Here is a 21,514-nt window from a genome sequence, read left to right as displayed (position 1 = left end):
GCCCCCTGGTGGTCATGTGCTGCAGTACACTAATCAGATGACTGTGCCCCCTGGTGGTCATGTGCTGCAGTACACTAATCAGATGGCTGTGCCCCCTGGTGGTCATGTGCTGAAGTACACTAATCAGATGGCTGTGACCCCTGGTGGTCATATGCTGCAGTACACTAATGAGATGGCTGTCACCCCTGGTGGTCATGGCCCCCTGGTGGTCATATGCTGCAGTACACTAATCAGATGGCTGTGCCTCCTGGTGGTCATGTGCTGCAGTACACTAATCAGATGGCTGTGCCCCCTGGTGGTCATATGCTGCAGTACACTAATCAGATGGCTGTGCCCCCTGGTGGTCATGTGCTGCAGTTCACTAATCAGGTGGCTGTGCCCCCTGGTGGTCATGTGCTGCAGTACACTAATGAGATGGCTGTGACCCCTGGTGGTCATGTGCTGCAGTACACTAATCAGATGGCTGTGCCCCCTGGTGGTCATGTGCTGCAGTACACTAATCAGATGGCTGTGCCCCCTGGTGGTCATATGCTGCAGTACACTAATCAGATTGCTGTGACCCCTAGTGGTCATGTGCTGCAGTACACTAATCAGATGGCTGTGCCCCCTGGTGATCATGTGCTGCACTGCACTAATCAGATGGCTGTGTCCCCTGGTGGTCATGTGCTGCAGTACACTAATCAGATGGCTGTGCCCCCTGGTGGTCATATGCTGCAGTACACTAATCAGATGGCTGTGCCCCCTGGTGGTCATGTGCTGCAGTACACTAATCAGATGGCTGTGCCCCCTGGTGGTCATATGCTGCAGTACACTAATCAGATGGCTGTGACCCCTGGTGGTCATGTGCTGCAGTACACTAATCAGATGGCTGTGCCCCCTGGTGGTCATATGCTGCAGTACACTAATGAGATGGCTGTCACCCCTGGTGGTCATGGCCCCCTGGTGGTCATATGCTGCAGTACACTAATCAGATGGCTGTGCCCCCTGGTGGTCATGTGCTGCAGTACACTAATCAGATGGCTGTGCCCCCTGGTGGTCATATGCTGCAGTACACTAATCAGATGGCTGTGCCCCCTGGTGGTCATGTGCTGCAGTTCACTAATCAGGTGGCTGTGCCCCCTGGTGGTCATGTGCTGCAGTACACTAATCAGATGGCTGTGACCCCTGGTGGTCATGTGCTGCAGTACACTAATCAGATGGCTGTGCCCCCTGGTGGCCATATGCTGCAGTACACTAATCAGATGGTTGTGCCCCCTGGTGGTCATGTGCTGCAGTACACTAATCAGATGGCTGTGCCCCCTGGTGGTCATGTGCTGCAGTACACTAATCAGATGGCTGTGCCCCCTGGTGGTCATGTGCTGCAGTACACTAATCAGATGGCTGTGCCCCCTGGTGGTCATATGCTGCAGTACACTAATCAGATGGCTGTGACCCCTGGTGGTCATGTGCTGCAGTACACTAATCAGATGGCTGTGCCCCCTGGTGGTCATGTGCTGCAGTACACTAATCAGATGGCTGTGCCCCCTGGTGGTCATGTGCTGCAGTACACTAATGAGATGGCTGTGCCCCCTAGTGGTCATGTGCTGCAGTACACTAATGAGATGGCTGTCACCCCTGGTGGTCATGGCCCCCTGGTGGTCATATGCTGCAGTACACTAATCAGATGGCTGTGCCCCCTGGTGGTCATGTGCTGCAGTACACTAATCAGATGGCTGTGCCCCCTGGTGGTCATATGCTGCAGTACACTAATCAGATGGCTGTGACCCCTGGTGGTCATGTGCTGCAGTACACTAATCAGATGGCTGTGCCCCCTGGTGGTCATGTGCTGCAGTACACTAATGAGATGGCTGTGCCCCCTGTTGGTCATGTGCTGCAGTACACTAATCAGATGGCTGTGCCCCCTAGTGGTCATGTGCTGCAGTACACTAATGAGATGGCTGTCACCCTGGTGGTCATGGCCCCCTGGTGGTCATATGCTGCAGTACACTAATCAGATGGCTGTGCCCCCTGGTGGTCATGTGCTGCAGTACACTAATCAGATGGCTGTGCCCCCTGGTGGTCATATGCTGCAGTACACTAATCAGATGGCTGTGACCCCTGGTGGTCATGTGCTGCAGTACACTAATGAGATGGCTGTGCCCCCTGTTGGTCATGTGCTGCAGTACACTAATCAGATGGCTGTGCCCCCTGGTGGTCATGTGCTGCAGTACACTAATGAGATGGCTGTCACCCCTGGTGGTCATGGCCCCCTGGTGGTCATATGCTGCAGTACACTAATCAGATGGCTGTGCCCCCTGGTGGTCATGTGCTGCAGTACACTAATCAGATGGCTGTGCCCCCTGGTGGTCATATGCTGCAGTACACTAATCAGATGGCTGTGACCCCTGGTGGTCATGTGCTGCAGTACACTAATCAGATGGCTGTGCCCCCTGGTGGCCATATGCTGCAGTACACTAATCAGATGGCTGTGCCCCCTGGTGGTCATGTGCTGCAGTACACTAATGAGATGGCTGTGCCCCCTGGTGGTCATATGCTGCAGTACACTAATCAGATGGCTGTGCCCCCTGGTGGTCATATGCTGCAGTACACTAATCAGATGGCTGTGCCCCCTGGTGGTCATGTGCTGCAGTACACTAATCAGATGGCTGTGCCCCCTGGTGGTCATGTGCTGCAGTACACTAATGAGATGGCTGTCACCCCTGGTGGTCATGGCCCCCTGGTGGTCATATGCTGCAGTACACTAATCAGATGGCTGTGTCCCCTGGTGGTCATATGCTGCAGTACACTAATCAGATGGCTGTGCCCCCTGGTGGTCATGTGCTGCAGTACACTAATCAGATGGCTGTGCCCCCTGGTGGTCATGTGCTGCAGTACACTAATCAGATGGCTGTCACCCCTGGTGGTCATGGCCCCCTGGTGGTCATATGCTGCAGTACACTAATCAGATGGCTGTGTCCCCTGGTGGTCATGTGCTGCAGTACACTAATCAGATGGCTGTGCCCCCTGGTGGTCATATGCTGCAGTACACTAATCAGATGGCTGTGCCCCCTGGTGGTCATGTGCTGCAGTACACTAATCAGATGGCTGTGCCCCCTGGTGGTCATATGCTGCAGTACACTAATCAGATGGCTGTGACCCCTGGTGGTCATGTGCTGCAGTACACTAATCAGATGGCTGTGCCCCCTGGTGGTCATATGCTGCAGTACACTAATGAGATGGCTGTGCCCCCTGGTGGTCATGTGCTGCAATACACTAATCAGATGGTGCCCCCCTAGTGGTCATGTGCTGCAGTACACTAATCAGATGGCTGTGCCCCCCTTGTGGTCATGTGCTGCAGTACACTAATCAGATGGCTGTGCCCCCTGGTGGTCATCTGCTGCAGCACACTAATCAGGTGGCTGTGCCCCCTGGTGGTCATGTGCTGCAGCATACTAATCAGATGGCTGTGCCCCCTGGTGGTCATGTGCTGCATTACACTAATCAGATGGCTGTGCCCCCTGGTGGTAATGAGCTGCAGTACACTAATCAGATGGCTGTGCCCCCTGGTGGTCATGTGCTGCATTACACTAATCAGGTGGCTGTGCCTCCTGGTGGTCATGTGCTGCATTACACTAATCAGGTGGCTGTGCCCCCTGGTGGTCATGTGCTGCAGTACACTAATCAGATGGCTGTGCCCCCAAGTGGTCATGTCCTGAAGTACACTAATCAAGTGGCTGTGCCCCCTGGTGGTCATGTGTAGAGGTACACTAATCAGATGGCTGTGCCCCCAAGTGGTCATGTGCTGCAGTACACTAATCAGGTGGCTGTGCCCCTGCTGGTCATGTGCTGCAGCACACTAATCAGATTGCTGTGCCCCCTGGTGGTCATGTCCTGAAGTACACCAATCAGATGGCTATGCCCCCTGGTGGTCATGTGTAGAGGTACACCTGTCTGGTGGCTGTGCCCCCTGGTGGTCATATGCTGCAGTACACTAATCAGATGGCTGTTCCCCCTAGTGGTCATGTGCTGCAGTACGCTAATCAGATGGCTGTGCCCCCTAGTGGTCATGTGCTGCAGTACACTAATCAGGTGGCTGTGCCCCCTAGTGGTCATGTGCTGCAGTACACTAATCAGGTGGCTGTGCCCCCTGGCGGTCATGTGCTGCAGTACACTAATCAGATGGCTGTGCCCCCTGGCAGTCATGTGCTGCAGCACACTAATCAGATTGCTGTGCCCCCTGGTGGTCATGTCCTGAAGTACACCAATCAGATGGCTATGCCCCCTGGTGGTCATGTGTAGAGGTACACCTGTCTGGTGGCTGTGCCCCCTGGTGGTCATATGCTGCAGTACACTAATCAGATGGCTGTTCCCCCTAGTGGCCATGTGCTGCTGTACGCTAATCAGATGGCTGTGCCCCCTAGTGGTCATGTGCTGCAGTACACTAATCAGGTGGCTGTGCCCCCTAGTGGTCATGTGCTGCAGTACACTAATCAGGTGGCTGTGCCCCCTGGCGGTCATGTGCTGCAGTACACTAATCAGATGGCTGTGCCCCCTGGCGGTCATGTGCTGCAGTTCACTAATCAGATGGCTGTGCCCCCTGGTGATCATGTCCTGAAGTACACTAATCAGATGGCTGTACCCCCTAGTGGTCATGTCCTGAAGTACACCACTCAGGTGGCAGTGTAGCCCTGGTGGTCAGGTCCTGAAGCACATCAGCCATTTTCTGGCACTGGTTTGCCTCAATTAGTCTTATTTCTGCAGTTTCTTATTTGGGGCTGAATCTGGTTTCTTAGGGTTTATTAAGATGACTGTATGTATGGTCTCCGCTCACCACCGCACAATGTATTTATGCATGAACGAGTTTGGATGAGGTACATTTGCATGCGTGAAGAAATAAAACACACGGACTAAAGTGGGCACTCAGGAGTGTGATTTAAAAGGGTTAAAGCCTGGCCCAAAGTGGTTCTGGGCAGGAAAAGCGCAGTAAAAAAGTGGACTTTTGCTCACTTTGATGTCAATTTTCATGTCACTCATTACAACTTCTCAGTCTGTATCGTGGCATCATGAGATGATCTCCCTGAGGAAGCCCCTATAGAGCTGTGATACATGTAGCATCATGAAATGATCTCCCTAACGAAGCTGTTATAGTGCTGTGATAAACGTGGCATCATGAGATGATCTCCTTAAGGAAGCTCCTACAGAGCTGTGATACACGTGGCATAATGAGACGATCTCCCTGACGATGCCACTAGAGTTGTGATACACGTGGCATCATGAGATGATCTCCTGACGAAGCTACTGTAGAGCTGTGATACACGTGGCATTATTAGATGCTCTCCTGACGAAGCTACTGTAGAGCTGTGATACACGTGGCATCATGAGATGATCTCCCCGAGTAAGCCCCTGTAGAGCTGTGATACACATGGTATCATGAGACGATCTCCCTGACAAAACAGCTATAGCGCGGTGATACACGTGGCATCATGAGATGATCTCCCTGACGATGCCGCTGTTGAGCGGTGATACACGTGGCATCATGAGACGATCTCCCTGACGATGCCGCTGTTGAGCGGTGATACACGTGGCATCATGAGACGATCTCCTGCTGAAGCCACTGTAGAGCTGTGATACACGTGGCATCATGAGATGATCTCTCGGACGAAGCCGCTAGAGTTGTGATACACGTGGCGTCATGAGCTGATCTCCCTAACGAAGCTGCTGTAGCGCTGTGTTACACGTGGCATCATGAGATGCTCTCCTGACGAAGCTACAGTAGAATTGTGATACACGTGGCATCATGAGATGATCTTCTGACGATGCCACTAGAGTTGTGATACACGTGGCATCATGAGATGCTCTCCTGACGAAGCTACAGTAGAACTGTGATACACGTGGCATCATGAGATGATCTCCTGACGATGCCACTAGAGTTGTGATAGATGTGGCATCATGAGATGCTCTCCTGATGAAGCTACAGTAGAACTGTGATACACGGGGCATCATGAGATGATCTCCTGACGAAGCCGCTGTAGAGCTGTGATACACGTGGCATCATGAGATCATCTCTCGGACGAAGCCGCTAGAGTTGTGATACACGTGGCGTCATGAGCTGATCTCCCTAACGAAGCTGCTGTAGCGCTGTTACACGTGGCATCATGAGATGATCTCCCTAACGAAGCTGCTGTAGCGCTATGATACACGTGGCATCATGAGATGCTCTCCTGATGAAGCTACAGTAGAACTGTGATACACGTGGCATCATGAGACGATCTCCCTGAGGGAGCTGTGATACACATGGGGAGATTTTAGCCGATACGTCCCTGTTTTGAAGCTTGGATAATACCAGGTGGATGTTACGTGCCAGGTGTTGCAGGTTTTGTGCCCCTTTTTAGATCTTGGCATGGTTTGAGGGCTTATTGTGTAAGCTTCTGGGCAGCGTGCAATAAACAGTTTTTTTATAACCATGTATTGGATGCCAGCGCTGCGCTATTTCGCAGGTGGAAGCCAACCCAGCCGTGCAAATGAGGCCTTAAGGTGGAAAAAAGCTGAAATCTTTTAGGGTTTAAGAATGTAAAAATAATAATGTGGTTCTATAAGTTGTGGAGGATATATACCCCTCATGACATCCAGAGCATACTCACGCAAGTGCAACCCAAGCACTTATCTCTGGCCTGTGAGATACGGCTACAATGAGCCCTCTTCATGCCTCATAGTATTTCTTTCAAACGTTGTACTACTTTGAACAATAAGCATTGTAGATGGTCCCAGGGTGAGGATTGACGACTCCACATCGGATATGCAGTGGTCACACAACAAGATGTCCTAAAAGCAGAAGCTCTGCCTCCGCATGTCACAGGACAAGAAGCGGAACTGAAGGCCCTCACTGAGGCGTGTAGAGTGGTAGAAGGTAAGATGGCAAACATTTACACTGATGCATTTGGCATAGCTCATGATTACGGCCCAATATGGAAGGCCAGACAGTTACCTCAGTAGGACAGCCAATTAAGAATGGTGCAGCGGTGCAGAGTCTCATGGAGTCCCAACGTCTACCTGACAAAGTGGAGAGCTCACACCAATTCCTACACTGGAGAAGCAAGAGGCAATGCCCTTGCAGAAAGCACAGCAAAGGCAGCGGCCCTCAAGCTGTGGAAGAAAGAAGAAAAGATACTGACAGCACGAGTCAGAGGCAAAAACTGTTGCCAAAACTTTGGACATTGATATGCTAAGGACTTTACAGCTACAAGCCAGCAAGGAAGAAAAGGAAAAATGGGAGCAACAGAACAGGACCGCGTATGGCGAACAGTCAACAGAACTTGCCTACCATGGTCCCTGTGCCCCATGATGGCCCAGCTGACGCACGGAAAGACGCATGTAGTAAAAGCAGCAATGACGTTGACGCTAGAATGAGGACAGGTGACTCCTGGGTTCTCTGTAGCTGCTGCATAATTTGTCCAGTCTTGCCTGATCTGTGCCATGGGCAACCCAGGGCAGAAGTAAAGGTGCCACATAACACTTGCCTAGGCCACTCTACCCATTTCAGAGATTGCAAATTGACTACATTCAGCTCCCACTTGTTGGGAAGTATTAATATGTGCTTGTTGTTGTTGATGTCTTTTCAGGTTGGAGGCCTACTGTGTTACCAAGGTAAATGAGCAGGTAACCGCACAGAAGCTCATGAACAAGGTAATCTGCAGCTACGGGATACTGAAAGTGATGGAGTCAAACAAAGGTACACACTTCACAGGTGGAATAATGCAACAGATCAGGTCTGGTCTGGGTATATCCCAGGCCTTTCATACACCCTACCATCCACAGAGTAGTGGAAAAGTAGAAAGGATGAACGGTACCCTGAAATTTAAGATACAAAAGGCAATGGAGGAAATGGGTAAACCTTGGACTAAGTGCCTTCCATTTGCCCTTTTTTCCTCAGTTAGGTACATACCTAGCAGCAGAGAAAAAAAGAAGTTTAGAACACTGTCATAGGTTTTCGCTAAGACTTTTCTTCACTTTTACCTACAGTGGGCCCTGCTCATGCCACTCAACGTGCCAACGTTACAATGCCCCCAGTCCAGCTAGCTACCTTGCTGCCTCTGGAGAAAGGAAGGGGGGGGGGGGGGGGGAGTGGGAATAATCACCTGATAGGTTTTTTCCTTTCAGCTTGATACACATGACTATGCACTAGCTAATGACCTATGACACAGGGGATTCACTTATGTTGATCAGTCATTAGAGAACCCTGATTTTGCACTCTTTGTGGATGGATCGAGGTATGGTCAAGAAGGCAGGTTCTACACAAGTTATGTTGTGCTCTCCTTACATGATGTAGTCAAAACCAACCTCTTCTAACAATGTCTACACAGACTCCCACTATGCCTATGGCATTGCTCATAACTACGGACCCATCTGGAGAGCGAGGTCATTCTTGAAAATAAAGCAATTGGAAATAGTAAAGGTGTACCAGCACCGACGGAAGCCCTCTTGCTGCCTGAGAGAGGGACCTAAAAGTGCAACAAAAGGCCACTCCACGGATAGCACTTAAGACAACCGTAAATCACCTGGCTGATCAGGCTGTGAAGACATACACACAAAAGCTCAGACTTGATCCTTCAGGGATTGGGGCGGTACAGGTACCCCCTCAGACGACACCCTGGTGGATTATGACCTGTTGATTCAGTTAGAAATGCAGGCAACAAAAGGGGGGAGAAAGGAACACTGGGAACCAGCAAGAGGGGAAGAGAGATACCTGGGGATAAATTGATGGCATCCAATAAGCCTTGTCTCCCACAGGCCCCTATCCCGTCATGGCCATGGCTTCAGCCTCCCATGGAAATACACACCTGTCACAAACAACTGTGGTCGCTAGTCACTGGTCTGCACCAGGATTTAGCATCACAGCAGCTAAACATACACAGGGCTACCTGAATTGTGCACAGAACAACGTGGGTAAGTCCTTATAGGCTACCATTCGGTGCACCCCTCGTCCTGAGTACCCGTTCCAGCGTCCTTAAGTAGATTATTTCCAACTGCCAAAGGTGGGCAGGTATAAGGTCAGTCTGGCTATAAAGACTGGCTATTCTGACCGCAACCTGTAGTTAGAATGAAGTACAACGCGGGCACACACAACCAAACTGGTTGTTATGTCTGTGGCAGTGCTAGGCCCCATCTGGGAACTGTGCCTCTTGAGCTCACAGAGGACCATGAGAACTGTTTTTTCAGCCTCTATACTGACACTACCACCAATAGGACAGGCTGTGAAAGATGGAAAAAGAGTACCCTATTGTTACTAAAGTACTGCACCCAGGGGAGGGGATTGTGATATACCCAGGAAACTACACCTGCTTTGTCAATTATGGCAATGGTAGATTCCTAGGGAATTTCACAGACGGATACTGCGCCTCCGGAAGGATGGAACCCCAGCAAGGGGACAAGTCTAGTCCCTAGGAGATACCTACTGAAGAGGACTGGACTGGAGAATGCACCCTTGAGAAGGCCTTAATGCCTCTACACAGACTACCTGACAATATAGATGCCGCAGAGAACAAACCCCCACACCGAACAAAAAGAGAAGTCAAGATCCCAGGCGGTAGCTTTGACCCCCACGTGTACCTAGATGCCATAGGGGTGCCTAGGGGGGTACCACATGAATACAAAGCCAGGGATCAGGTTAAAGCAGGATAGGAGTCGTTATTTACCATTGTCACAGTTAGTAAAAACGTAGATTGGATAAACTATTATAACCAACAGAGATTTGTAAATTACACCAGAGATGCCTTACTGGGACTTGCTGAGTAACTAGGACCCACTGCCTCCATGACGTTCCAGAACCGGATGGCTTTAGCCATGATCTTGGCAGAAAAAGGATGTGTAAGATGATTAGTGAGACTTGTTGCACCTACATTCCAGATAATACAGGACCTACAGGTAAAGTAACCATTGCCATTAAAAAGCTGTCTGACCTGTCAGAAGAGCTCAAAAGAAACTCAGGGATAACTGACCCTTGGGATCCGTATTTCTCATGGATGACTGGGTGGCAGAAGATCCTAACCGAAATAAGGATCCCTGTCCTCTATGTATTAATTATCTTTATTGTAACTTGCTGTATAATCCCGTGTCCGGAGGACCTGTGAAACCACTGCCACCAGTGCTGCCCCCACCATGAGCCTGCTGAACATGTCCTCAGAGAATGTGAACAAGCCTCACACCCCCTTGAAGCCTCTGACCCCTGACTACAACACACTCCAGCCTTAGGGCCAGATCACCCTCCTCTGTAATCAGTCACTACGGGGATCACAGGCTAGCTGTGGTTCGTCGCAAGAGCTGTGAAGAACCCGTGGTTGGCTCGGAGAGCTTGCCTTGGTTGACTCGAAGGGCCTGCCTAGATTTGGGTTGCCGAAGAGGGTCCACCGGTGAGGACTGTGGGATAGTGTAGGGACAGTTAGTGAAACAGTTTCAAGGAGGTGTTTGTGGAGGAGAGATTATATTATTTATCCATATATGTATCCAAGGTGAAATGTCTATTTCAGCTCCTGAGCCAGCAGAACGGAATGTGCCGGCCACATCCTGTTCTGCTAACCGTTATCAGAATATGCAGCTTGATAGAAATACACGCACATAACCCTCAGGCGTCATTTGACGACACGCTGCTCACTCCGCCCCTGCCCAAGAGGTTGCCATTTTTCATCTGAAACTATGTGATGTCGGACGTCCATGATGACAGAAGCTCACGCAGGATGTAAAAAGACCTTAATTGGACCACCCAATCCCATGCTTTGATTCCCAATCACGTATTGGACACTGACAGTCTGTCTCTGTGTGATTTCTTCCATTGTGCGTACAATCTCTGAACGTGAATCAGGAAGGGTGCAAACATTCCTGTTGATTACGCCGTGGATCCCAAATAAATCCACGACAAAGTCTGCAGACCCAAAATCTAACAATTTGTTGTTGTACCTCTGACTTTATGACAGCGCTCAGTCTTTCTGGGTCGGTGTCTGGAAGCATGGGGCAGCTTGACTTGGCAATCTTTGCCCACTCTGCTTTGTAAAAATGCTACAAATCTGCTAGATTATGAGGGCATCTAGTGTGCAACGCCCTCTTCATGTCAACCCAAGGATCTTCAATGGGATTCAGGTCTGGGCTCTGGTAGGGCCACTCCAAAACTTAGATCTTCTGGTGAAGCCATTGTTTTGTTGATTTGTCGATCTGCTTTGGGTTGTTGTTGTGCTAAAAGGTGAAATTCATCTTGTTTTTCAGCTGAGGCCTGAAGGTTTTGGGCCAACATGGACTGATATATGGGATTGTTCATTATCCCCTCCCCTTGACTATAAAGCCCCAGTTCCTGCAGCAGAACAGCCCCCCAACCCCCCCATAGTCACTGCAGGTCTGGGGGTCTTGTGGTGACAGCAGGGTTGGCTTTGTGGCAAACAACCCTTCTGGAATTCTGGCTCACAAGTCCCCCCTCGCTCTCATCAGACAGAACACGTTAGAGTTTCCATCTTGCCCCCACAGCCCGGACATATGAAGAACATGGGAGATGGTTGTCACATGACTACACAACCAGGACTTGCCAAAAACTCCTGCAGCTCCTTTACTGTTGCTGTAGGCCTCTTGGCAGCCTCACAAAAATTTTCTTCTGATCTTTTCAATTTTTGAAGGACGTCTCGTTCCTGGTAATGTGCCAAATTTAATCCCCTTCTTGCTGACGGTCTTCACTGTCCTCCATGGTATATGCAATGTCTTGGACATGCTTCGGTCTCCTTCTCTTGACTGATACCTTCCAAAAATTGGACCCCTTTGATGTGCTGTAAGATCTTTACGGACCAACAAAGAAAATTTCAGGAAAACCTCCTAGAAGAGCTGAACTTTATATGGGGAATCAGAATCCCTGTAAGTAATGGCAGCGGAGTGCTGACTACTAGTTATCAGGAGGTGACGTGATTGGCTAATTGCAGGTGGAAATAAATCTGAAACAATTCATTTTTGTCAGATTTTTCAACATGACAAAAACATGACTTTCTGTACCCATCTGTGCGTATATAACACAAGAAAGAAGGTGGTTAAAAGGGTCCAGAAAAAAGAAAGGGGAGTGGCTAAGAGAAATCGTCACATTTTTTGATTAAAATCCCTTGGAAAAGTAAGTCCAGGTGAAACAATGAAGCAGCGTAGGGTTCACAGTTACAGCCTGTGGGGCCCACAGACGTCTCACACCACACTGCGGGCCACTGCAGCTATTCTTTCTTATGGTTCTCCATCCTGAATCACCTATGAGTCACCTGCAATCACTTCACTATGTAGACAGGGTATATGACTTACTAGGTGACTGCATGATTTACCGCAATACCCATCATGCATCATCCTAGCTGTTGTATCCGAACCTGCCATGTTGTAAAAGTTGTTTTATGCAGTCTCCAATTACATATATATTCATGATGGAGGGAACACGTCTGCTGGCTTCTGTCGCTGCACTCTTAAAACTCCTGCCATGCCAATGGCTGCCAGGGCTGCATTGATTAGTCACATAAAAGACCCAGTGATGCAACTGAAAGGCCCAAGCTGAACTTTTGCACCAAGCCTTTGACCGCACCCAAGGTTGTAGATTACAAAAGTGGATCACATGTGAGTTTCCACTTCACTGGTACGGCAGGAGCTCTACAAAACCAATATGATGCCCAAAAACCAACCCGCTAAATCTGCACTTCAAAAGCCAAATGTTGCGCTATCCCTTTTTAGCTCCACCGTGAAGTCAAACAGCTGTTTAGGCCACATATAAGGCACTGCCGGAGAAGGTTCTTTGCAGAAAAACAAGTCGTTCAACACTTGACTTGCTTAATCATCTCACCAACACTTGGTGGGAAGCCAGCCCATTTATAGTGCACCATTACTGATGAATGCAGTCTGTGATTTGGGCCTCACGCTTCTCACGCAGCCTATGCCACACCACCAAGTTCCCAACCAATATGGCGACTGAAGCTGTAACGCCATGGCCCCATACCGGCTGCGACACGGCCCTACTCTTGAGAACCAACACATTACAGTGGCGACAAGGTCTCCACTGCAAACGGCCAGCGAGGCTGGCACAATAACCAGGTGCGCTACTCCATGCCCAGGAGAACCCACTTAATGGGGTGTGTTTCCAGTGCTACAGATTGGACACAACACATTGGGCACTAACATGGCAGAGCTGTGAAACCATTGCAATCTTCACCAATTGCTGCGCATTAACTGACTTTTCACAGAGGCAAAATAAAATACATACTGAATTGGTGTATTAGGTTTCTGCCTAAACACGACCGCTCCGCTGTCCATTCTGGCACCTTATTGACCAACCTCCTGGGTCCCGCAAGTCCAGCACTGCAGCTGTATTCTTGATGCAGGGTCTGTGTTGATTGGCTGCCGCAGTCTGTGATGTCCTATCAGCAGGCTCAGTGCAGCCCATCATATTCCTCAGTGTTAGACTCATAGCTGTCAGTAAGGATCCACGTTAGTCCAAAATGTGTAGTATGTGTGTGTTTTTGGTGGCGCACCCATGAGCTTTAAAAGATTTCAATAAAAGAGTTTCATTTTAGATTCAGCGGTGGATTTTCTATTCGGATGCACCCCCCCTGCTGTAGTTACCCAGAGCCGCCTGGCATCCTTTCCTTCTGAACACCATACCCCTCCTCCAGCAGTCTGCTTCATCTTACCCGAAGGTGAGCAGACTGCCTTTTGCCATAGTTTTTACGTTGCGGACAGCGCCCAATGAACCCATTGACCAAGGCAGAAGCAGGCCTTCTGGTAGGAGGTGTCTGGAGGGGCTCCACACCACCCAAAATGGGGAAATTGGCAACTTCCTCAGTGGTTTTTGCCTTCCTCTGGATCAACATGGTAGTATTATAAGTTGGACTTTAGGGGCTGGAATAGGTTTTTTTGTTCTCAATGTTGAAGGGTAGGACAATTACAGGCACAAGCAGTCTGGGTGCGCCTCGGCCTGAGATGGTGGAGCGCCTGTTCTTTTTTAATTTTTAAAAAACACCAAATTAGCTATAGATATAAATAAAGGCATTACAATTTGCAGAAGCATACACTGTATATACATATATATTTCTTTCTGTACATCAGTCGCTAAGAGACATTTCAGTAACTAACATAAATCTCAGGATCTGTTTAGTATAAGTATAAAAACTTAGTGTCAGTTTTAAGGGCCATTCCAAAAAATACATATTTCTATCTCTGCCCCTTCACTCGAATGCCTGTCACACTCTCAATGTCTCATATATATATATATTGCACTCACTTCCATGCACTGCAGCCTCCTGTCTGATACTTATCGCTCACCATCTCAATATTCAGATTTCTCCACGCTTTCTCTTGCTCTCAAGCCCATGACACATCAGCACATCACATGAGCAGCTAGAGACTGTACCACCTCTGCATGCAGGGAGATCACTCAAATAAGTTTGAGACCATAAAGTACATAGGCAGGAGGCTGAACGACCATCTCCTTCATTATAACGGTGAGACAGGAGCCTTTAATCATAAGCAGCAGCTGTGAAAGCAGCTTGTGTCCCCCTCTAAAGAGCTTGTGTGGTGGGGTCCATCACACAGGAATTATGCTGACTGAAAAACTGACTTTTTGGGAGAACATAAAGCCGAGTAAATCTTGGATGGTCAGAATGAGATCACATGACCACCCGAGGAGAAGGACCCCGGAGAGTGTCAGAGAGAGGAATAACTAAACAAGGTAATACAAGCTGACTTATATACACTGAGGGGCTAGTTATAGTGAACGAAGAAAAGAGTATCCGCAGAGTGGTCGTCCCACGTCTGAGAATGTGCATCTACGTAAGAGTGACGGCAAGGGATAAGAAGTCTTCTTTCAGCACGCTCTCCGTTTTATATCCTTCAGTAGCCTCCACATCAGCCAAGATTGCTTCATTCCAATGGAACGTTAATAACGCAGAAGGAACCTGCAAATATTAATTTAGAATATAACTCAGTTAACTTCTTTAACCCAATTACTGAGCTTAGCGAGTATCAGCATGTTTTTGTTAGAGGTGTATTCCAAAGATGGTAAGTGATGTCACAGCACTAGGATATGCCGTCAGTTCCTCTCCCGTGAGTGTTGGACTATGTGGACCACCCGATACTCCTTCAGCTCCCTGCACAGCATTGCTGCGACATCGTGTGAAGGGTGTCAGGTTGTGGTTCCCTACACTGTGGGTGGCCAGGAGAACCATTGTGCAGGTCATACTCCAAAGGGAACTTCATTTTATTGACCTGCAGATGATCTGTCATGGTGGACCCTAGTGATGTGCCATAACCTTACCAGATGGGGATACCCCTTTAGCCTTATCACACGCTGAGGCATTATAAGCAGTCCATTATTACACCATGCAAACATTAAACAAACATATCATCCTCGCATCCAGAAGCACAACTCTGCAGGCACGATATAGGTTTGAGTTTCCCGTATGCTCGAGTATGTCCGATATCGCGCTCCCATGTGGGAACGCACCCTAAAACTAATCAGGACCAGTTCACAACACATTTTACCACTTCTGTTTAGTTGCATATTTGCACCTCTAATCAGCAAAAACCCCACAATCCATGTATACTTGGCTGGATGTCTATCTTGTTGCTACTAGTAGCCATTGTAAGAGACAAACCGAAAAGCACACACCGGGAGGGCCACTTCTGTCCGTCTCGCGGCTCAGAACCAGAGGGAAGGTTTTTTTTAAATTTTATATATATTTATTTTTACAATGAAAGGCAATGGAAACATCTTCACCAGTCTGAACAACATGCGATACGAGCCGGGCCTAAGAGTTGTTTGGGTGTTGATGCAACGAGGCCGTTTACTAGTTTTGCAGATTTGTTTGCAGATGTTTGAACATTTTCATGCATTATGTGGGATGGTCCTTCACTTACGGGGACTGGAGAGCACAAGTTATGTCATGTGGTTATTCCATCTACGGTACATACACATGAATGCACTCCTGTACTTTGACAGAACTCAAGATGGACTATGATGGTACAAACCCTTAAAGACATTCCATGTAAAGAAGTGGTCCTAGGCTAGGAACTTGCAGGCCTCACCACAGACTGGTCTTCTTGCAGACCTCACACTCACCAATGTATTTAGGCTGCGCATTACGTGTGGATGTTTGGCTAAAGGCCAACTGGTTTCCGTTGGGCCATTCAGATGTATTATGTGCATGAAAAAAAAGTAGATAGAAGTTATTGTAGCGTGCTGCAGAAACCGCTGGCACTCTACAAGGGTTATCAACCCATTATCTGTGGTGTATATGTAGGTGCAAGATCATTCATCCCACTGACTGCCATACACGAGCCCGGAGGACCCGCTGGGGGAGTAATATACACTGCTGCAACGCCCGGGTCCGGAGACAACTCAGATTCTACTCACTTCTTAGGCGCCATGTTTAATAGCAACCGCGACAAACAGTATGTGTCACCTCCATCGACTCCCCTGCAGTATGATCGTGGGGTGCCAATGAGTTGCATAGTAGGCGAAGGTCTCCAGGTCTGCCATCTTTGTACGTTTATTGGACCCTACAGTGTATTATGTATAAACACATTCAAGCCGTCTCGACACGCCAAAGAAATGTTCACATAAGCAAAAATTATCTCACCTCCACCCAAATCATGTTGGATCAATAAGGCGGCGGACGCTACAAGGAGCAGTCTACATATAGCTACAGAAATCAGCTACTCACCAAACCGCTCTCCCTAAAGGTAGCCTGCTCATCCTCCAACTTTCGGCCGCAAGGAGCAAAGAGTTCAAATGGCAGCCAGTCATTCTGCAGGTGCTGGCGGATAAAATCCAGCAGAACGGATAACCTTTCTTGGGCGTAGAACAGGCCTGAAATGGCAGGGAAAATGGTGTAAAGCCTGAATGCTAGTAACTTGGAACAGTGTGCCACCTCTGCCTCTCCCATAGACATTCACTAGTAGTAAGCGCATGCATGGTCACTGGTCTACTAGAAATCATGGGGGGGGCGACAAGCAGGATTACATTCAGTACATGAGGCGAGAACCATGGCGGACGTCTTACATGAGGCGAGAACCATGGCGGACGTCTTACATGGAGGCGAGAACCATGGCGGACGTCTTACATGGAGGCGAGAACCATGGCGGACGTCTTACATGGAGGCGAGAACCATGGCGGACGTCTTACATGAGGCGAGAACCATGGCGGACGTCTTACAGGAGGCGAGAACCATGGCGGACGTCTTACAGGAGGCGAGAACCATGGCGGACGTCTTACAGGAGGCGAGAACCATGGCGGACGTCTTACAGGAGGCGAGAACCATGGCGGACGTCTTACAGGAGGCGAGAACCATGGCGGACGTCTTACAGGAGGCGAGAACCATGGCGGACGTCTTACAGGAGGCGAGAACCATGGCGGACGTCTTACAGGAGGCGAGAACCATGGCGGACGTCTTACAGGAGGCGAGAACCATGGCGGACGTCTTACAGGAGGCGAGAACCATGGCGGACGTCTTACAGGAGGCGAGAACCATGGCGGACGTCTTACAGGAGGCGAGAACCATGGCGGACGTCTTACAGGAGGCGAGAACCATGGCGGACGTCTTACAGGAGGCGAGAACCATGGCGGACGTCTTACAGGAGGCGAGAACCATGGCGGACGTCTTACAGGAGGCGAGAACCATGGCGGACGTCTTACAGGAGGCGAGAACCATGGCGGACGTCTTACAGGAGGCGAGAACCATGGCGGACGTCTTACAGGAGGCGAGAACCATGGCAGATTTCCTCCAAAACCATGCCGCACCACAGGTTGGGGGCAGCAATACCAGATACAATTTATGACCAGATGTGGCGCCGATTCTGGAAGACAACCGACGCAAATGCAGCGCGGACCAATAGAGAAAGTATTCTGAGTTGGCCTCTCCCTGCACACGAGCTGCCGACTTTCTCTAGGACGTATTTAAATCGCTTTTTATATGAAAATACTTGGTATTTGTATAGCGCCAACTTATTCCGCAGCGCTTTCATTCAGAGAACTAGGCCTCCTCTAGCTGAGCGTTTCATCCCCTCTTCTATGCAGCAGATCCAGTTACAAGGCGATCGCTCTCTGCGAAGGGGTGGTCTATGGACTAGTCACAGGAAATATTACAAAATAAAACATTATTCACCTGTCCGCCCGCAGGGACGCATATAGCAGCATATGACCACTGCAGCCAACCACCCGCCTCAGCAGTGATGTTCGCAGTAGTTGGCTGCAGTAGGTGGGTACTGCATGTCATCGCTCCAGGGCGGAGGGGAGCGCAGCAGCATCGACACTCAAGAGGCAGTGGATTTAACATGACCTATATACTGTGGGTCTCCCTCTTGGGACCCCTGCCGATCAGCTGTTCACTGAGGTCATTGTGCTCATGCACCGAGCTGATTTCTACAGGAAGCAGACAGCTCTGTTTTCACTACAGTGGCCGGGCTTGGTATTGCAGGAAGATTTCTCATTGAAGTGAATAGCCTGAAATATCTTGCCTGGCCACTGCAGTGAGAACGGAGCTGTCTGCTTCCTACAGAAATTAGCTCAGCGCACAAGCACACCAACCTGCTGAACAGCAGATCAGCGTGGAACCCGAGAGGCATCATAATAATAATAAATCTTTATTTGTATAGCGCCAACTTATTCCGCAGCGCTCACCCCATTGATCTACTATTAATTACCTATTCTGCAGATAGCTGGACAACTCCTTTAAAGGTGTTCACTTTTCTACTTAGACTGCACAACCTACAAAAGCTCCTATTACCTTGTAGCATATAGCCATCTGGAAACCGGATCCTGAGAACCGTGTACTTATATCGCTTCGCTTCTTGCCTGTCTTCTCTCTCCCGCATTGCTTTAGTCTTCAGCATGGAATCTTGCTGTAATTTTTCTTTTCTATGATGAAAATACAGAAAAAAAATATTGATTTAATGCAGGTTGGAAATTAATGGATTATTAAACCAACTAGAATTATTTTAAAGGGACTCACACTAACTTTAGTCCTAGGAGCCAAGATTATGGGCTGAAAGTAGGTGACCCGCCAACACTGGGGGAGGTAAGTATAACCCCTTTATCCCGGACTCAGCGGGTCACCTACTGTCAGCCCAGGAGCTTAGCTCATAGGACAAAGTGAGTGACAGATTCCCTTTAAAATGATGTTACCAAGGTGCTACAAATTGGTTCAAGTGACACAGCTGCTATGCAGACCCAGATCCCACACTGCTCACCACTGGGACACCCATCACCGATCTTCACAGTAGTACTGATATGTGCTGTAAGCAATCCCTACACATCACTGAGACCACTCATGGTGGTCCTTAAAATCGGTGACTGGTCTGCCATTAGTCACAGACCAATCCTAGAGCTTCGAATTAGATTTCTGATCCTCCTCTTCCGGCCAGAGAGATGAGCAGAGACGGGGTGCCAGGAAAGCGGTGTGTCCAGAGACGGTGCGCCAGGAGAGTGGTGTGTCAAGAGACGGTGCGCCAGGAGAGTGGTGGGCGCCAGGAGAGCGGTGTGCTAGGAGAGCGGTGGGCGCCAGGAGAGCGGTGTGCCAGGAGAGCGGTGTGCCAGGAGAGCGGTGGGCGCCAGGAGAGCGGCGGGCGCCAGGAGAGCGGCGGGCGCCAGGAGAGCGGCGGGCGCCAGGAGAGCGGCGGGCGCCAGGAGAGCGGTGGGCGCCAGGAGAGCGGTGGGCGCCAGGAGAGCGGTGTGTCCAGAGACGGTGCGCCAGGAGAGCGGTGTGTCCAGAGACGGTGCGCCAGGAGAGCGGTGTGTCCAGAGACGGTGCGCCAGGAGAGCGGTGTGTCCAGAGACGGTGCGCCAGGAGAGCGGTGTGTCCAGAGACGGTGCGCCAGGAGAGCGGTGTGTCCAGAGACGGTGCGCCAGGAGAGCGGTGTGTCCAGAGACGGTGCGCCAGGAGAGCGGTGGGCGCCAGGAGAGTGGTGTGTCCAGAGACGGTGCGCCAGGAGAGTGGTGGGCGCCAGGAGAGTGGTGTGTCCAGAAACGGTGCGCCAGGAGATGATCTCTTACATATAAACAGAAATCCAACAAGTACTTCCAGCAGCCCTCAATGATCTACGCTCTATCCCTGTGGACGATTATTGACTCATAGGTTACCGATTAGCAATCAAAACCTTCCTCCATTTTCTTTCTCCTTCCGGACCATTTTCTGCAGTTTTGCAGTCTTCTTTTGAGGAGCGCTGATCCCTTCCCAAGAGCTGACACGGCATGCAGTATCCCCCAGAAATCTGGTAACACCGCATGTTTTAAACAGCAAATCACTAGTGAGAAGAGTCTCCGGGAGGTTCTCAGAGGAGACTGCAAAGCCTCAAAGTAGATTCACTGCATGCGGCGCCTACAAGGCGGTCAGATAGACAAACGGTGGAGAATTCCAAAACTAGACCTTATTCCCAGATTCCAGGATTCAGTTGGTTTTTTGCTTTGTTTAGTTCTACAATCACGCACACATTCTCCAAAAGCACGAAGATTGTTCTGAATTTCCACAAATCTTTAGATTTTAAAGGGGCGTATGTCAGCTTATGGGAGGCAATGAAGGGGCGTATGTCAGCTTATGGGAGGCAATGACAGGTTTTTGCAGCATTTTTTTTATCTTGTCTATAGAACTGTAAATAATGATTTGTAAATGGAAAATTCCATTTTCTCCTGTAATATGAAGGTTTAACTCCAGATTTAATTTTATCCAGGGGCAAAAAAGGAGAAGAAGTCTCCCCCGACGTGTTACCCATTTTCTTCTGAGCACGGAAACGCCCCATATGTGGAGGTAAGCTGCAGTTCAGGCACACGGCCGGCTCTGAAGGGAAGGAGCAGCATGTGGCTTTAGGTATAAGCTGGTTTGAGTCCAAGGCACTAATATCCTCCCCGGGACCGGCGGTATATTGTGAAGCTTCTGCAGAGGCGGGTTGTGTGTCACAGATATATGGGGTCCTTCCTGGTCCAGCATTGGTAACAGACTCCTAGTCATTTTCACTAGGAAAGTGTCACTCTAGTACAATAGGTGCGGCCTCGCTTCCAGAAGTACTGGGCACCCCTCTCCCTGGTCCCCAAATATTAGGCCCTTGATGACCTCCTAGAATTCAAGGAAGGTGCCCCTCTGGCCTGCCCATCGATTTACCATGCCCTCTTACTGGGCAGGTACTGGCAGAATCTAAGCCTCCTTATGAAATGTACCAGCTGCCCATCTACTGAAGTCTTTCTCAGCGGTCTATGCCTGGGCGAACTTGGCATTAAAATGCTTTATTACTGCACTTTTATATCAGCGATCGTAATTGGGGTCACCGCTGGGCGGGCGCGGAGTATTGTCATTACAATGCAGGAATTTTATGATCCCTTCAAAACGCGTCCGTGACATCGGGGTGCGGTATAAAGTATCCGTGCTGCAGTAGGCCTAATGCTCGCTACTTTACTAGCTCCATACATAACAGTGCCCCCAAATGTTGTGGTTTCTGATGCATCCATGGGGGTCCACCGAAGGGGTTTAACAAAACTGGAGTTGGAGTTTTCTCAGAT

General features: G+C 49.5%; 2 protein-coding genes across 3 annotated transcripts in view; one reads left to right on the top strand and one right to left on the bottom strand.

Annotated features, from left to right (window-relative positions):
• The first annotated feature begins 234 nt into the window (after positions 1 to 234).
• Positions 235 to 3,739, top strand: LOC136573602 (dynein heavy chain-like). The gene is made up of 2 exons (XM_066574874.1): positions 235 to 945; positions 3,338 to 3,739. Exons 1-2 carry the CDS (start codon positions 235 to 237, stop codon positions 3,737 to 3,739), a joined length of 1,113 nt encoding a protein of 370 aa, XP_066430971.1.
• A 10,189-nt stretch (positions 3,740 to 13,928) lies between these two features.
• The window catches only part of UBXN6 (UBX domain protein 6), a 46,744-nt gene continuing 39,158 nt past the window's right edge, over positions 13,929 to 21,514 (bottom strand). For both annotated transcript variants that reach the window (XM_066574466.1, XM_066574468.1), the window contains exons 9-11: positions 18,753 to 18,883; positions 16,692 to 16,837; positions 13,929 to 14,924 (exon numbers count right to left, since the gene is read on the bottom strand). In XM_066574466.1, coding sequence (XP_066430563.1) covers positions 14,796 to 14,924; positions 16,692 to 16,837; positions 18,753 to 18,883 — 406 coding nt within the window. In that variant the 3' untranslated portion in view covers positions 13,929 to 14,795. The remainder of the gene's footprint in view (positions 14,925 to 16,691; positions 16,838 to 18,752; positions 18,884 to 21,514) is intronic.

Source organism: Eleutherodactylus coqui, chromosome 7, assembly GCF_035609145.1.
Source record: "Eleutherodactylus coqui strain aEleCoq1 chromosome 7, aEleCoq1.hap1, whole genome shotgun sequence".
NCBI lineage: Eukaryota > Metazoa > Chordata > Amphibia > Anura > Eleutherodactylidae > Eleutherodactylus > Eleutherodactylus coqui.
The sequence above is the reverse complement of the archived record's forward strand: the minus strand, read 5'-3'. Positions and strand labels throughout refer to the sequence as shown.

What these genes read in the sequence shown, in the direction of transcription:
- LOC136573602 (XM_066574874.1), top strand. Translation starts at nt 235, where the DNA reads ATGGCTGTGCCTCCTGGTGGTCATGTGCTGCAGTACACTAATCAGATG. An exon ending in GTGGTCATGGCCCCCTGGTG is followed by an intron (nt 946 to 3,337) that starts GTCATATGCTGC and finishes CATGTGCTGCAG; the next exon opens with TACACTAATCAGATGGCTGT.